General features: G+C 43.8%; 1 protein-coding gene across 2 annotated transcripts in view; it reads left to right on the top strand.

Moving 5' to 3' along the window:
• CLMP (CXADR like membrane protein) overlaps positions 1-17330 on the top strand; it is a 104334-nt gene that overhangs the window by 64992 nt on the left and 22012 nt on the right. For both annotated transcript variants that reach the window (XM_070803564.1, XM_070803563.1), the window contains one exon: positions 15857-16014. In XM_070803564.1, coding sequence (XP_070659665.1) covers positions 15857-16014 — 158 coding nt within the window. The remainder of the gene's footprint in view (positions 1-15856; positions 16015-17330) is intronic.

Raw genomic sequence — 17330 nt, 5'->3', positions numbered from 1 at the left:
TGGGAACCACCAAAAGCCCTTGGGTGATTTCCAGTTCTCTACATCTTTCTTGTAAACATGAAGTAGGCAGGGAGAAAGGGAGGTCCACCAGAACCTATTTGCTGCATGATGAACATGCAAAAATTCTCTGGAAGGCAATCCTCTGGCAAGCCAAAGGCAAGACTCATCATTAGGTCACTGGAATAAATACATGATTGAATGAAAGGATAAATGAGCATGAAGCAGTCATTTGAGTCATTTGGGTGTGGGTAAGTGACAGGAAGGAAGTAAAATTAGGGGAAATTCTTTGGCATTGTAAATCCTCCCTTGCTGAGACCTGCCATTTTCTGCAGGGATGTATCCTGGGTGCAGGGAGCCAAATTGCCATGCTGGGTCTCTTCCTGCCACCTTAACATGATAAACTGAAGTCTGATTTAGCTGATTTGGCTGCATACCATCATTAAGCAGCATGCAGAGCAAGGGCCACATTTCTAATTGCCATTCTCTGTCTCTGGGAGAAGAGAAGCTCTGAGATGTTTCTTGTGAAGCTTGAGCTAAGCCTGATTATAGTTCTGTTCACACATTTGATGTAGGAAGCATATTAAAGCTTATTGCAGTCCTTAAGAACTTATCTGATATGCTAATTATGTTTAAACCCTTTTAAAAAGTCTGTGTTAAATGAATACTATGAATGAATGAACATATTACTAAGGGTGTATTAAGACAGTTTATCCAAATGTTAATAGGTCAATAGCATCAGCCTCTTGAAGAAAGACTGTATCCTTAAATGTTAGATACAAATAGTGTTTGAGGGGAATTACTGTCTTTCACATTTTAACTGAAGATTTTTTTTTTTCCTCCTTGACATTAGGACGGCACAGCTTCTATAAAAATTTCTCCATGACCTATTCCAGGAAAATGTATTACCAGAATGATTTGAAGAGTATAGTTTATATCATTTGTAGAGCATAGACGGTCTGAAGTCAGACTGAATTGACATTATTAGCTCTGAGGTCTTAGCAAATTACCTGACCTGAGATGAGGCAAACCCTGTTTCACAGGGTTAAGTGATTAAATGAATTTATTCATATTTTGTTGTTGTTCAGTCACTAAGTCGTGTCTGACTCTTGGACTGCAGCACACCAGGCTATCCTGTCCACTATCTCCCAGAGTTTGCTCAAACTCATGTCCATTGATGGTGCTGCTATCTAACCATCTCATCTTCTGCTGCTCCCTTCTCCTTTTACCTTCAATCTTTCCCAGCATCAGCGTCTTTTCCAATGAGTCAGCTCCCTGGTGGCTCACACAGTAAAGCATCTGTCTTTAATGCAGGAGAGCCGGGTTCGATCCCTGGGTCAGGAAGATTCCCTGGAGAAGGAAATGGCAACCCACTCCAGTACTCTTGACTGGAAAATTCCATGGATGGAGGAGCCTGGTGGGCTACAGTCCATGGGGTCGCAGAGTCGGACATGACCGAGCGACTTCACTTTCACTTTCTTTTCAGCACTTCGAATCAGGTGGCCAAAATGTTGGATCTTAAGCATCAGTCCTTCCAATGAATATTCAGGGTTGATTTCTTTTAGGACTGACTGGTTTGATCTTCTTGCAGTTGAAGGGACTCTCAAAAGTCTTCTTCAGCACAACAATTTGCAACCATCAGTTCTTTGGCACTCAACTTTCTTTATGGTCCAACTCTCACATGACTACTGGAATATAAATATACTACATATAATATGTATATATATATATATATATATATATACACACACATATGTTATATATATATTCCTTATCATACAGTAACTAGCATATAGTAAGCACTCAATGAATGTTACTATTGTTAATATTATAAAGCATTTAATCATTTGCAGAGTACTTTTAGATAAGCTAATACTAAACTACTTATTCTGCATAATAAAACTCAAAATATGTATGGGAAAGAATTGTGAAATCTAAAAAGTGCTATGCAAACATAAAAGTCATACTGTTGAGCTAATTATTGCATTTCTATAAAACAAAATAAAGAATTCATATCATAACCAACTCCTAGGGATACTGTGTTTGCAAAAAAAACTTGTGAAAGTATTTTTAGTTCTATGATAGTGATTATCATTGTGAGTGGAGAGGCAGAAGAAGCTAATGTATAAATTTTTAAACTTTATTATTAAAGGATGTGGTTGGCAGCCTCTAAGATTATCCCGAGAATTCCTGCCTCCTAGTATTCCCTTATGCTTGAGTGTGGGCTGGACCCTTTGTCTCTTGTGAATCCTGCATTGGCAGGCAGGTTCTTTACCAGTTGAGTCACCCCCGAAGCCTACTGAAACCACAGCAAAATCAGTTACACGATCTTGACAGGTCTGTTAATATCAAATTGTTTATTATTGTATATCATAAGATAAAGAGCCTCTTTATCATAAAGGGAAAAACAAAGGGAAAAAGGAGAAAAAGGATAAAAGGAAAGAAAAGGATAGAGGGAAAGAAAAGAAAGGATAAAGATAAAGGGAAAAAGGAGAGTGAACAAGTTGGCTTAAAATTCAATATTTGGAAAACTAAGATCATGGCATCCGGTCCCATCACTTCATGGCAAATAGATGGGGAAACAATGGAAACAGTGACAGACTTTATCTTTGGGGGCTCCAAAATCACTGCAGATGGTGACTGCAGCCATGAAATTAAAAAACGCTTGCTCCTTGGAAGAAAAGTTATGATAAGCCTAGACAGCATACTAAAAAGCAGAGACATTACTTTGCCAACAAAGGTCCGTCTGGTCAAAGCTATGGTTTTTCCAGTAGTCATGTATGGATGTGACAGTTGAACTATAAAGAAAGCTAAGCACCAAAGAATTGATGCTTTTGAACTGTGGTGTTGGAGAAGACTCTTGAGAGTCCCTTGGACTGCAAGGAGATCCAACCAGTCCATCCTAAAGGAAATCAGTCCTGACTATTCATTGGAAAGACTGATGCTGAAGCTGAAACTTCAATACTTTGGCCACGTGATGTAAAGAACCGACTCATTGGAAAACACCCTGATGCTGGGAAAGATTGAAGGCAGGAGGAGAAGGGGATGACAGAGGATGAGATGGTTGGATGGCATTACCGACTCAATGGACATGAGTTTGAGTAAACTCTGGGAGTTGGTGCTGGGCAGGGAGGCCTGGTGTGCTGCAGTCCATGGGGTCACAAAGAGTTGGTTATGACTGAGTGACTGAACTGACTGACTGATTCAGACCAAACCTATGCACTTTTCATTATGCCGTGCTGTCTCTCTTCAAGCAAATACAAAAGCATTTGCAGCAAGGTCTGGCACCACTCTGAGCATTGATAGTATTCTTGTGCTTATTCGCTCAGTCATGTCTGACTCTTTGCTACCGAGTAGACTGTAGCCCTCCAGGCTTCTCTGTCCATGGAATTTCCCAGGCAAGAATACTGGAGTGGGTTGCCATTTCCTTCTCCAACTGATGTCTATAGCATTTCCTTAAACTAACACCTTATCCAGGATGGTTCAGATTCTGGGTGTCACAAACTAACAACAACATTAACAGAATAGTTGGCGCACAGAGGCGGGTGAGAAATGAAATATTTCCTGCCATATCAATAAACAAGGATGTCACAGTCATCAGGGATTCCCGCCCTCCAGTGTGAGCTGGTAAGCCCTTAGGGCACTCAAGAAGGAGAATAATATCTGCAATCTAACAGCCAGTAGGCTGTGGCCTCGCCCCAGGGTGAGCCCTAAGGGAGCTCAGGATGTGAAAAATAGGAGATACTGGCCTAGGAAAGCTGAGATGCGTATGAAAGGAATGATTTCAGTGCGCCCAGACTCTTGCATCTTCCTATACACAGAAAAGCACCAAATTCCTTAACTTGGGATACTGGCTTCCTTTAATTAACAATAATCTTTTGATGTTCAGACTACCTGCCCTTTGCAGGAAAACTTCTGTATACCCTGGCTCCTCCCGTTGCCTCCTCAGAGCAGTTCTCTCAGGGTTACTTGTGATGCTGTTTTCAGGGCTTGAAGTCCTAAAATTCCCACAGATTAAAACATAACTCAGTTTTCAAGGGCTTCTCAGGTGGCTCTGAGCATGCATGCACTCAGCTTTTAGGTTGTGAGTATTTTTTAAGATGACAGTGGTAACCAGGAGTGGATAGTTGTTGGACGAATATGAGCTGCCCTCCTGTTCCCACCCTAAGTGATGTCAGGCTACAAAAATGAATGACATTGTCTTTTTGTCTATGCAGACACCCCAATAATAGAGAAACAATACAAGCACCCAACAAATCTATCTCAAGGCAATGTGTGATCAACATGAAGGTGAGGGTCAGAATGTGCTCTAGGAATTTAAAAGAGGAAGATCACCAAGGTGATCAGGGATGGCTTCATATGGTGGTCCAGTGGTTGAGACTCTGCTTTCCCAATGCAGGGGGCACAGATACAGGTTCAATTCTTGGTCAGGTAACTAAGATCCTGCATGGGGCATGGCCAAAAACAAGAACATTGAAAAAAAAAAAAAAAAGAAGGAAAGGAAATATTGAATATTGAACTTGGGCCTGAAGAATAGGCTGGACTTTGAGCAGCTCTGATTGATAGGTAATGACATTCCGAAGACTGGGAACGGCAGTCTGACTGCTTAGGAAATGAGTTGCCAAGCTGACCTCAGTGTTTGGCAGATCGGACCATCACTGTGGACCCTCAGTCCTGGTGAGGTCTCACACGCTGGTCACTAGTATCACATACCAGCATGTGAGCTCTACCACTGTCCTGCACCTGGGGCCTGGCTATCTGAGAGTAATGGTTTATCCAGGTCAGGGGAAGGCTACAAACCCAGTCTAAAGGGATCACTCTGGACTCGGACAGACCCCAGTTATTCCTCAGAATTCTGTTCTCAGTAGTATGCTTGCTTGTACATGTTCCACACGTGTATTTGTGTTCACATATGCAGGAACATACAAATACACGAACCTGTCTAGAGACCCCTACAAGCCTGCCCATGTCTGTATGCAGATCAGATGAGAATGTATGCCTTTGATGCTGACACTCCAAGAACTAACCTATTTCATTGACATGCCTATTTATAGCTTCTATCTCATTCCAAAAGCTAAGTCTCTTTCTAAACCTAAATCTTTTATCACCTTCAGCAGAGATTCAACCAGAGAGGGGAAATTAAAAATAGATACAGACTGGCTATTGAGAGAGCAGCAATCAATTTTTAGGGGTTCACGGCATTTTGAGATTATGTTGATAATTAAAATCCACTAATAAGTTAAAGCCTCAGTTCAGCCTTTGACTTTATCCTTCATCCTCCACCTTCCCATCAAAGCTAATGACAAAGAGAAGATGACCGTCCTGAACTTCATCTGTTTCACCCTCCACCACCCTCTCTAGGGACAGACAGAAGAGCCATGAAACCAACAAAATTATAGTACAAATTTGTCACTCAATACATTTTAAAACTACAGTGGGCTTCCCAGGTGGCGCTAGTGGTAAAGAATCCACCTGCCAATGCAGGAGACGAAGGTTTGATCCCTGGGTTGGGAAGATGCCCTGGAAGAGGAATTGGCAACCCAGTGCAGGATTCTTGCCTGGGAAATCTACTGGAGAGAGGAGCCTGGTGAGCTACACTCCATGGGGTCGCAAAGAGTCGGACACAACTAGGCATACACACACTAACACACCTGTCAAGATCGTGTAACAGTTTTGCTGTGGTTTCAGATTTAGTGATAATAAGAGACTATGAACAATTTGATATGCAGATTAGTTTTAAATATGAAATTTACCTGAAGGTAAGATAATAATCAAAATGACCCTCTGGGCCTTCTCAAGTTTGAGATTCTACATTGCAGAGAACCAGTCCATCCCAGGGTTTTGTAATTCAGTAAATTACTGGCCTAGAACAAAAGCTAAACGTCAAGATTAGAAGGACCCTAAGGGTTCTTCTGCTAATTCCTCCCCTCTAAAATACCTCGAATGGACATTTATTCCTTCACTCTTTGCCTTTCTTTTTTTGTTGTTTTTTGGTCACTCAATCACATCCAACTCTTTGCAACCCCATGGACTGCAGCACGCCAGGCTTCCCTGTCATCTACTATCTCCCTGAGTTTGCGCAAACTCATGTGCATTGAGTTGGTGATGCCATCTATTTATTTATTTGCTGTACCAGGTCTTAGTTGCAGCACTTGGAATCTTTGATCTTTATTGCAGCAGGCAGGATCTTTAGTACCATGTGAACACTCAGTTGCAGCATGTGGAATCTAGTTCCCTGACCAGGGATGGAACCTGGGCATCCTGCACTGGAAGCTCGGAGTCTTAACCACTGGACTACCAGGGAAGTCCCTACCTTTCTTTATCGACTCAGTTCACAACACCTGAGTAATCAACTTGTTTCATAAGAAATTCTGCGATGAATATAAGTTTTTTTGGTCTCAGACAAAATAAACATCCATTTCAGCTGAAAACAGTTAAACCAGTGACCTTAAGTTATTTTAAAAAGTGTTTCTATTTATTTAATGGATTTTTTTCCCATGACCCCTGGAAACTAAATGCGTACAGTTTGAAAGTTAGCATATAACCACAAATGGCAGCCAAGTACTTAAACCCAAGGTAATCTGTAATTCTTTATCAGTGTTAATAATCCATTTTACTAATATGAGGCATGGCTAATCCTAAGTAAATTCTGCCCCCTTGTGGATTAAAATAGCCACAACTAGTTGCATGGGGCCAGTTCCTTTTAGTTCTATCAAATAGCCCTTCAATGATCTTTAAAAATAATGTACAGTGGAAAAAAATTAGACTATTTGTATGCATTGTGTAAGAGCTGATTGATGATGACAAAATATACTGACAGCGAATAGTATACCTCTGTTCTTACAATTTGTATATTAGGACCGTGTCTTGACTATACCAAGTACTGGATAAATATTCATAGAATGTTAGGAGAAACATGAAATATTGGGTTTAACATCCACATAGAAGAATTCCTTTCATAGCTCCTGATACACCCCCACTCAAGTGACTCCAAGAATGGAAAATGCATTAAATGATAACAGCTTGTTCTTCGGTCAGGCAGGGATTAACTGTTAGAATGTCTATCAGCATATTAAGCCAAAGTATGGATAAACAATATGGTCCTAGTGTACAGCACAGGGAACTATACTCAATATCCTGTGATAAACCATAATGGAAAAGAGTATGAAAAAAAATGTATGTGTGTATAACTGAGTCATTTTCCTGTGTAGCAGTAATGAACACAACATTGTAATTCAACTCTGGTGGTGGCGGTGGTTTAGTCACTCAGTCGTGTCCGACTCTTTGCGACCCCATGGAGAAGCCTGCCATGCTTCTCTGTCCATGGGATTTCACAAGCAAGAATACTGGAGTCGGTTGCCATTTTCTTCTCCAGGGGATCTTCCCAACCCAGGGATCAAACCCTCCTGCTTGGCAGGCAGATTCTTTACCACTGAGCCACTTGGGAAGCCCACTACAATTTAAAAAACAAACAACAACAAAAGATATAGATATATATAGATATAGATATAGATATAGATATATATAAAACCAAAATGGAATAAATCCTTTGTAAGAGAATCATATCATTTCAGAACTGGAAAGAGGTGTTGGAAATATCCCAGTTTATCCTTTTATGGTTGAATCACCATCTGGACCTAATTCTGCTCTCTGGAACAACACTCAATAAGTTCCATCCTGCCCACTTTTCACCGATAATTGTCGACTATTCCTCATATGACGTGTTTTTAGAACCCACCATCTCCCAGTTACAACCCTGGATGCCAGCTTTGTTGTGAGCATCGCTCCCATGTGCAGCTTCTAGAACTGAACACAGATGTCTGGATGTGCTCCTTTGTCTAGGATAGAAAACAATGAAGTGGTTATGCCTTAGGACATTAAACCTCTTTTAACGCAGCCCAAGCTCATTGGGATTTTTCAGCAATTGTATCATACTACTGGTCAGTATAAATCTTGTAACCCGCCAGGTCCTCCAGATCTTTCCCAACCCTGTACTTTTGCCTGGCTATAACTTTTAACAATTGTTGCTATTAAATTTCATCTTGCTTTTGCCTCAGAATCTCAGCTAGCAAGATAATTATATCTTTTAAAAATATATTTATTTATTTGGCTGTGCCAGGTCTTGGTTGCAGCACAATCTTCTATCTTAATTTGCAGGATGTCTGGCTGTGGCATGTGAGCTCCTAGGTGTGGCATGTGGGACCTAGTTCCCTAACCAGATTTTGAACTCGGGTCCCCTGCATTGGGAGCACAGAGTCTTAGCCACTGGACCACCAGGGAAGTCCCAGATAATTGTATATCTTAATGTGTCTACTCAGATTTAGTTCTGCTACCTGCTCTGTGCCATCCACATTTAATAAACATGATCTCTGTGTTTCCAACCAGTCAATTTCAAGGTAGAAGCTTTGATTCAGAAAAGAGATTAGAAAACATTGGAGGTAGGCCCATGTCGCTGAAGGGCTACCCATCAGCCATGTGGCCTCAGCTGTGTGGTCTTCCAGTTTCTCTTCTCTGAAACAGAGGTGATAACATGAGCTTTCATGTGCTCCTAGGGCTCACATGAAAAAATGCAGTTGGACAGGCTGACTTAAGTGTTAATTGCTAAATAAATGTAAAGTATTATTAATCATTAGCTTTCAAATGGTTTGAGGAGGGAGGAGAAACTGTTATCGTCTTTTGTATCTCTTTTCTACCTGTTAGGTGAAAAGCGCCTTATGATTTTTTAATGTGGATAAATACACATGAAGTACATATTGAGACAGTTTTTCACAGAGGGGAAGGGAGGTGAGTTGATAGTTTTTAATCAGCCTGTGTTTAGTCTGGAAACTTCTTCAACTATCTTCTATCAGCATCTCTCCCTTTTCCCCCTCTCTTCTCCTCTTTGTCTAATCTGACTCCCTCCCTCCCCTCTGCCCTCCTCCTCCTCCCCCCCTCCTCTGTCCCACTCTCCCCCCTCCTCCTCCTTTATTCCATCTTTCTCCCTGCTTTGCCCTTCCTTCACCTCCTCTAAAACCAATCCTCAGATTGGAAATCAGGAGGAAGCTCTATACACCCCCTGCCTCCCCTGACCCACCACCGCCGCCACCACTGAAGCCAAGGCTTCCACCTCGGTCCTTGCACCTACACCATTCATTTTAGGATTTCAGGAACAAATATTCACCTCCTTGGGGGAAAAGATAACAGGCACCACACTGATTCCCAGATGCCTGAAATTCCACTGATAACCACAGCTGTGTTCCTTCAGCTCCAGTCTTTTTCTAAATATCAAATATACGTTTGTCTCTGAGAAGACAGCGAAATGAATCATTTAGCAGCTCAGAGTGAATTTGGCTTTCCTTTTCCAAAGACCTCATAAAGGCTGTTGGCTGGAGAGATTCTGGGGTCAGGCTTGTATGGGAAGGCAAAATAGAAAACTCCCCTGGTTTACAGCCAGGGCGCCTGAGGGGCTGATGGGGTAGGGGAGGGGCTGCCTCTGCCTCCACTGCAGCTGCTCCCCAGTCGGGGCGCTCTCCGCCTTCCCTCGTGTCTGCAGGAAAAACCTGTCTGTCTCCAGAACTAGCTTAGTCTCACTTACTCCTCAGAGTCTTCCTTAACCACTCTGGTCAGAAATGATTGATTTTCCAGTAATCACGCAATGTGGTTACTTTTCCTGGGTGTGATCATGATGTTGAAATATAGCAGCAAAAATATGTGACAAAATATAACTGAATATATATATATCGATTCCGGGTCTCCTGCATTGCAGGCAGATTCTTCACCATCTGAGCCAACAGGGAAGCACCCCTCTCCCCTCCACCAAAAAAATAAAGACTAGTGTGCATGCATGCTAAGTTGCTTCAGTCATGTCCTACTCTTTGAGATCCTATGGACTGCAAACCACCAGGCTCCTCTGTCCATGGGATTCTCCAGGCAAAAATACTGGAGTGGGTTGCCATTTCCTTCTCCAGGGGATCTTCCCGACTCAGGGATCAAACCCTTGTCTCCAGCATCCCCTGCATTGGCAGCCGGGTTCTTTACCACTAGCACCACCTGGGAAGCCCATCTGTACATATACATACATATGTATGGAGAGAGAGTGAACAGATATGGCCAAGCGTTAAGTCATCTAGCAAAATGACTTTCAAACTCCTCACAATTCTGCTTTACCTCCTTAGCATGTTTTTCTCATTTTCCTTTTCGTACGGTGTGTACAACTATTAATAATGACCATTTGTTGAGTATGTACTGTATATCCTGTGCCAGTGTCAGACACTTTCAGTTCAGTTCAGTTCAGTCGCTCAGTCGTGTCCGACTCTTTGCGACCCCGTGAATCGCAGCACACCAGGCCTCCCTGTCCATCACCAACCCCCGGAGTTCACTCAAACTTACATCCATTGAGTTGGTGATGCCATCCAGCCATCTAATCCTCTGTCGTCCCCTTCTCCTCCTGCTTCCAATCCCTCCCAGCATCAGAGTCTTTTCCAATGAGTCAACTCTTTGTATGAGGTGGCCAAAGTATTGGAGTTTCAGCTTTAGCATCAGTCCTTCCAATGAACACCCAGGACCAATCTCCTTTAGAATGGACTGGTTGGATCTCCTTGCAGTCCAAGGGACTCTCAAGAGCCTTCTCCAACACCACGGTTCAAAAGCATCAATTCTTTGGCGCTCAGCTTTCTTCACAGTCCAACTCTCACATCCATACATGACCACAGGAAAAACCATAGCCTTGACTAGCCGGACCTTTGTTGGCAAAGTAATGTCTCTGTTTTTGAATATGCTATCTAGGTTGGTCATAACTTGTCTTCCAAGGAGTAAGCATCTTTTAATTTCATGGTTGCAATCACAATCTGTAGTGATTTTGGAGCCCCCCAAAATAAAGTCAGCCCCTGTTTCCACTGTTTCTGCATCTATTTCCCATGAAATGATGGGACCAGATGCCATGATCTTAGTTTTCTGAATGTTGAGCTTTAAGCCAACTTTTTCACTCTCCTCTTTATATACATCTTAATAATCCTTATAATCATCTTTCATGATTGATGTTTTTATACTCATTCAGAGAAAAGACTCAGAGAAGTCAGGGAATTAATTGGTCTTAGAGCAAATTAAGTCCACACTACATCTATCTGATTCCAAACTCATGGTCTTTCTATTAAATCTTGAACTACATACAGTGTTCCAGAAACAGTCTGGAAAATACATTCCTGCGCGCGCACACACACACACACACACCCCTACACCTACAGAATTTTACATATATATTAGTCTAGAAATTGGAAAGCCTTTGGGTGAGTCACTTTTCTCCAAGTCTTGATTTCTTGATCTATAAGAGAAGTTTAAAATTTCCAAAATCTGGACTTCCCTGGTGGCACAGTGGATAAGAATCCTCCTGCCAGTGAAGGGAAGATTCCAGATACCAAGGATGAGCTAAGCCCATGAGCCACAACTACTGAAGTCCACACAGAGACTGAGTCCGTGCTGTGAAACAAGAGAAGCCAGAGCAATGAGAAGCCCGCGGATCACAACCAGAGAGTAGCCGCCATTTCTCTCCACAACTAGAGAAAGTCTGAGCGAAGCAGTGAAGACCCAGCACAGCCAAAAACACATTATTTTAAAAAACAAAATTTCCAAATCCTTTTTATTTTTCTGAATGACATGATGATTTTGGTTTTCCTGAGGCCTTCTCGAGTATTCTCTGTAAAGCAAAACACAAGGAAACTTTCCTCCCACTTAGGAAATTGAACAGGTCCATTGAAAAGAGAGAAACCACTGAGTAGAAGGCGGGTGCTTGCACCCCTCCATCGCCCTTCACGGGTGCCCCACTGCACATTAAATAGTGGCAATGGCGCAGCTCCTGCACGTGACTTCAGACAGTAACTGCTATGGCTGTCTATGTTACTTGTAAACAGTATGTCTACACAGCCTGATAATCAACAACTCAGTTCTAAAACAGGACCCAGAAAGCACGATGGCCTCTCCTAGGGGCCCTGGGGGAACGTGGGGTGTCAGAGTTAATGATGGCAGCACTAGAGGATCCATTCTTTGGAGGGAATAGCAGACCCTGGGCAACTTGTGCCTCATAGGCATTCAGTAAATATTTGAGAAGGAGAAAATTCTCTGCTAGGGAAATAAGAGAGAAATAAGATATGTTATATGCAGATCCTAGTTTCTATTAAAAGTTACCCTGGGCAGACTTCTTTGGTGGAATCGTGGCTAAGACTCTGCCCTTCCAGTGCAGGGGACCTTGGTTTGATCCCTGATCAGGAAACCAGATCCCACGCGCCACAACTAAGAGTTCGAAGGCCACAACTAAAACCCAGCACAGCCAAATAAATTGTGTGCTGTGCTCAGTCATGTCCAGCTCTTTGTGACTGCTTGTACTGTAGCCCCGGAGAAGGCAACGGCACCCCACTCCAGTACTCTTGCCTGGAAAATCCCATGGATGGAGGAGCCTGGAAGGCTGCAGTCCATGGGGTCGCTGAGGGTCGGACGCAACTGAGCAACTTCCCTTTCACTTTTCACTTTCATGCATTGGAGAAGGAAATGGCAACCCACTCCAGTGTTCTTGCCTGGAGAATCCCAGGGACAGGGGAGCCTGTTGGGCTGCCGTCTATGGGGTCGCACAGAGTCGGACACGACTGAAGTGACTTAGCAGCAGCAGCAGCAGTACTGTAGCCCACCAGGCTCCTGTCCATGGCATTCTCCAGGCAAGAATACTGGGGTAAGTTGCCTTTTCCTCCTCCAAGGAATTTTCCCAATGCAGGGTTCTTAACCCATGTTTCTTGCATCTCCTGCATTTGGCAGGTGGATTGTTTACCACTGCACCACCTGGGAAGCCCATTAAAATACATAAATAAATAGAAATAAATATATTTTTTGAAAAAGTTACTCTGGGCCATTTGTCTTTCTGCCTCCATAAAAGCAAGCTAGGTTACCAGTGGCCTTAGGGGAAGGAACCATCTTAAAAAACTCAGCCAGGATTCTCGATCCTGCCACATCTGCTCGAACTGACAGTCTGATCCGAAAATTGGGCCTCAATATGTGAGGGAAAGTCAGTGCACAAAAATTATAGGTCTCACTTATTTGGACTAAGTGAGCCTCCATGAAAGGGTCATCCAAGGTGTCTATTTGACCACTAAAACAACGCCAATTCTTTTTTAGAAAGACTTCAACTATGAATATTTTATGAGAAATGTAGACAGCATATTAAAAAGCAGAGACATTGCTTTACTGACAAATGTCTGTAGAGTCAAAGCTATGGTTTTTCTAGCAGTCATGTACAGATGTGAGAGTTGGACCATAAAGAATGCTGAGCCCCAAAGAATTGATGCTTTTGAATTGTGGTGCTGGAGAAGACTCTTGAGAGTCCCTTCAACTACAAGGAGATAGAATCAGGCAGTCCTAAAAGAAATCAACCCTGAATACTCATTGGAAAGACTGATGCTGAAACTGAAGCTCCAATACTTTGGCCACTTGATGCAAAGAGCCAACTCATTGGAAAAGACCCTGATGCTGGGAAAGATTGAGGGCAGGAAGAGATGGGGACAACAGAGGATGAGATGGTTGGATGGCATCACTGACCCAATGGACATGAGTTTGAGCAAATTCTGGGAGATGGGGAAGAACAGAGAAGCCTGGCATGCTGCAGTCCACGGGGTCACAAAGAGTCAGACACAACTTAGTCACTGAACAAGTCTTTCTCCAGCTTCCCAGGTGACTCAGTGGTAAAGAATCTGCCTGCCAAGCAGGCGACTCGAGTTTGATCCCTAGGTTAGGAAGATCTCCTGGAGAAGGAAATGGCAACCCACTCCAGAATTCTTGCCTGGGAAATCCCATGGACAGAGGAGCCTGGCAGGCTATAGTCCATGAGCTGCAAAGAGTTGGACATGAGTGAATGATTAAGCAGCAGCAGCAACAGCAAGGTCTTTCTCAATGAAAGTGAACCCTTCAGTGCCTAGGGAACCCAAGGCTGGCCCCTGGGGGTTAAATTGCCCTTCTTGCTCACCTGCCAAGCAGCAGACACATATTCAGCAGCCCCCATGAGCATTGCCAAGCCTGGAGGTTGTAAGGAGAGCCCAGGCACTTTGCATGTAGACTTCAGGAGTTTGAGTTTAAAAGCACAGAAGTACCTGAGAATTCTGCAGGGATTCTAGGGACCTGAGGTTCAGGGAAGACTAGAGGTGCATGCACCCTGATCCTGAGGCTCCTTGCCTTGGTAAAACCATCTGTGATTCACGGAGTGGCCTGGCCCTGCACTGCTGTGTTAATTCTGGGTGTGGTATAAATAGAACTTGGTGCTCTGGCAAAGCACACCACCCACTACTGTGTTCCTTTCCTTTGAGGACATCAACCAAATCTGAGCCTCTGATTCCCTCTAGTGGCTCAAATCGGCAACTCTCCTAGCTGATTCTTTGCATTTAATTATTCAATATATATTGAGTGCCTACTGTATGCACCGAATTGGTGCTGGGTTCTCTAGCTTTGCCAGGGGTGCTTCATCTGAACACTGTCCTGTCCAGTGGGAAGTGATCAGAGATGGAAGCCAGAGCTCCTCCGTAGAAACTTAGCTTAGTACAGGGCAAACCGGTATTAACTGAGTACAGGGCAAACCGGTATTAGCTTAGTACAGGGAAAACCGGCTCAGCTTTATGGGAACTGAAGGAGGATGGGTTTTATATGGGTTAGTTCTGCCACTAAATGAGTTGTAGGACCTTGGGCCAACCCCTTTATCCCCAGACCTCAGTTTTCTCATTAGTAAACTCAGTGCATGGGTTAGATTCAAATCCATCCAATACATATTATTGAGCATCTGCAGCATGTGAGACCCTGACTGAGTGCTCTGGGCATGCAGTGGTAATGGAACTTAATCTCAAGGTGCTTAGAGGCAACTGGGAGAACCAGACACTCAGGAAGCCACATAAAAGCAAGGGAATAAGTAGTTTAGCATGGCTGTTAGAGTGAGCTTCTCAGGGGACAGATCTGGGTAGAGCCTTGCGCTGACACTTCCTAGCTGTGTGATACTGGGCAAGTTGATGGAATTCCTGGTGATCTAGCAGTTTGGACTCCACACTTCCACTGCTGGGGGCCTTGGTTCCTTCCATTCCTGGTCAGGGAACTGAGATCCTACAAGCTACCCAGCCAAAAAACAAAAAAAATTCGTTGCTGACACAATACCATTTCTGGGAAAAGATGAAAGTTAAAGAAAGTAGAACTGAATTCCTATTGGCCAAAGGAATATTGGACGGATGAAGGGACAGGATCCAAATGTGGTCACTTGGATTTTGCTTTGGGTTAAAAGTGCTGCTTCCTATTTTGCAGCCATATGATATGAAACTATGGAGAATGAAGATGGAAGCTGGGGGAGTAGGAGACTGTGTGTCCCTTAAGGGAGCAGGGGCTGCCCAAGAGCCCGCTTGCTCCTGGAGGAACGGCTGCACTCCCTGAGAGTTTTGTGAGGGCGGCCAGACTTCAAGGCTCTGAGGAGTGAACCGTATCTGGAGCCTGTGCTGGGAGGAGGCTAGCCCTGTCCTTCTTGCTAGTTTCCATTCTTTCAGAAGCCTTTGTTAGCAGGGGAGAGAAAGGTCAAAAAACAAAGCTGTTTTTAACTTGAGTGATTTCATTGTTTCTAAAAACCCTGGTGGGTAGGAAAGGTGGGCATTACCAGGAGTGTAATTTGGGGGGGTATGGAAGATATGATGAATTCAGTTAATGGAGGAGCCAGTGTGAGACCAGGGACTTCCAGTACTTCTGGACCAGGGTTCCTCCAACACCTTGACGTGCTTCTTGCCCACAGAAACGTCCAGTAATGATTAGTTGTAGTATTTGTTTCCTGCACCCTGTCGTCCGGTTTCTGCACGACTCATTGGAGGTTTTCCTCTTCCAGTCTCCTACTACGTTGGAACCTTGGGGACTCACACTGAGATCAAGAAAGTGGCAGAGGAGAAGGTCACTCTGCCCTGTCACCATCAACTGGGGCTCCCAGAAAAAGACACCCTGGATATCGAATGGCTGCTCACCGATCGTGAAGGGAACCAAAAAGTGGTGAGTGTGTGTCTGACTGCAGTCCTGCCTCCTTTTCCCTTGTCCTCCCCCAACCTTGCCTTAGTCCTGCATTTTCCTCACTGTGTAAGAAAGTTCTAGAATTGCTTTTTGATCTGGTTTACAGTTGGAAAACTCTAGATACAATACTATAACAAGAAAGGGTACTGGGTTGTGGGGATAAGAGATTCTGTTTGGGGGCAAGCAACAGCTACAAGAATCTATCATTTTTCCAAGGAGGGAATCTACACTAGTAGCATCTTTCCTATGAGGGGGCAAGGATGCAGTAGCTTGATCGCTTAGCCTAGTGGGCCAGAACCATACCTGTCCTGAGAAGTCTGCTCCTCTTCCTCCTCTGAAACCATCACCACCTGCTGGTGCTTAAACTTTGCATGGTCATGACTTCTGAACTCTACGATTGTGCAAAGTGATAAACAACATAGAATACAGAGAAACAAAGAGGAGGTGAATGGAAACGGTTAAAACGTATACTTGGATGAGCAAAAGAACTGATACTGATTCTACAGTTGGGAAATAAGGAGCTGGCCCTGGGTCTGCAGTGCTGAGGTTTGGAAGGGTCACCAGGATGGCCCGTTGGTTTTTATAAGCTTCTAGCAGTATAAACCTAACCCTAACCCTAATTCTGTTTGGGGGTGAGCAAGAACTACAAGAATCTATCATTTGCCCAAGAAGAGTATCTACACTAGTGGCGTCTTTCCTATGAGAGGGACAAGGATGCAGTAGCTTGATTGCATAGTCTGCTGGTGCTGCTGCTAAGTCACTTCAGTCCTGTCCGACTCTGTTCGACCCCATAGATGGCAGCCCATCAGGCTCCCCCATCCCTGGGATTCTCCAGGCAAGAACACTGGAGTGGGCTGCCATTTCCTTCTCCATTGCATGAACGTGAAAAGTGAAAGTGAAGTCGCTCAGTCGTGTCCGACTCTTAGCAACCCCATGGACTGCAGCCTACCAGGCTCCTCCATCCATGGGATTTTCCAGGCAAGAGTACTGGAGTGGGGTGCCATTGCCTTCTCCGGATCGCATAGTCTAGTGGGCCAGAACCACACCTGGAAGACTCTTAAGAGTCCCTTGGACAGCAAGGAGATCCAACCAGTCCATCCTAAAGGAAATCAGTCCTAAATATTCATTGGAAGGACTGATGCTGAAGCTGAAACTCCAATACTTTGGTCACCTGATGTGAAGAACTGACTTTTCTGAAAAGACTCTGATGCTGGGAAAGAGTGAGGGCAGGAGGAGAAGGCGATGACAGAGGATGAGATGGTTGGATAGCATCACTGACTCAATGCACATGAGTTTGA

This window comes from Bos indicus, chromosome 15 (assembly GCF_029378745.1).
Source record: "Bos indicus isolate NIAB-ARS_2022 breed Sahiwal x Tharparkar chromosome 15, NIAB-ARS_B.indTharparkar_mat_pri_1.0, whole genome shotgun sequence".
In the NCBI taxonomy this organism is placed as follows: Eukaryota; Metazoa; Chordata; class Mammalia; order Artiodactyla; family Bovidae; genus Bos; species Bos indicus.
Note: the sequence above shows the minus strand (reverse complement) of the source record. Positions and strands in the feature narration are given on the sequence as shown.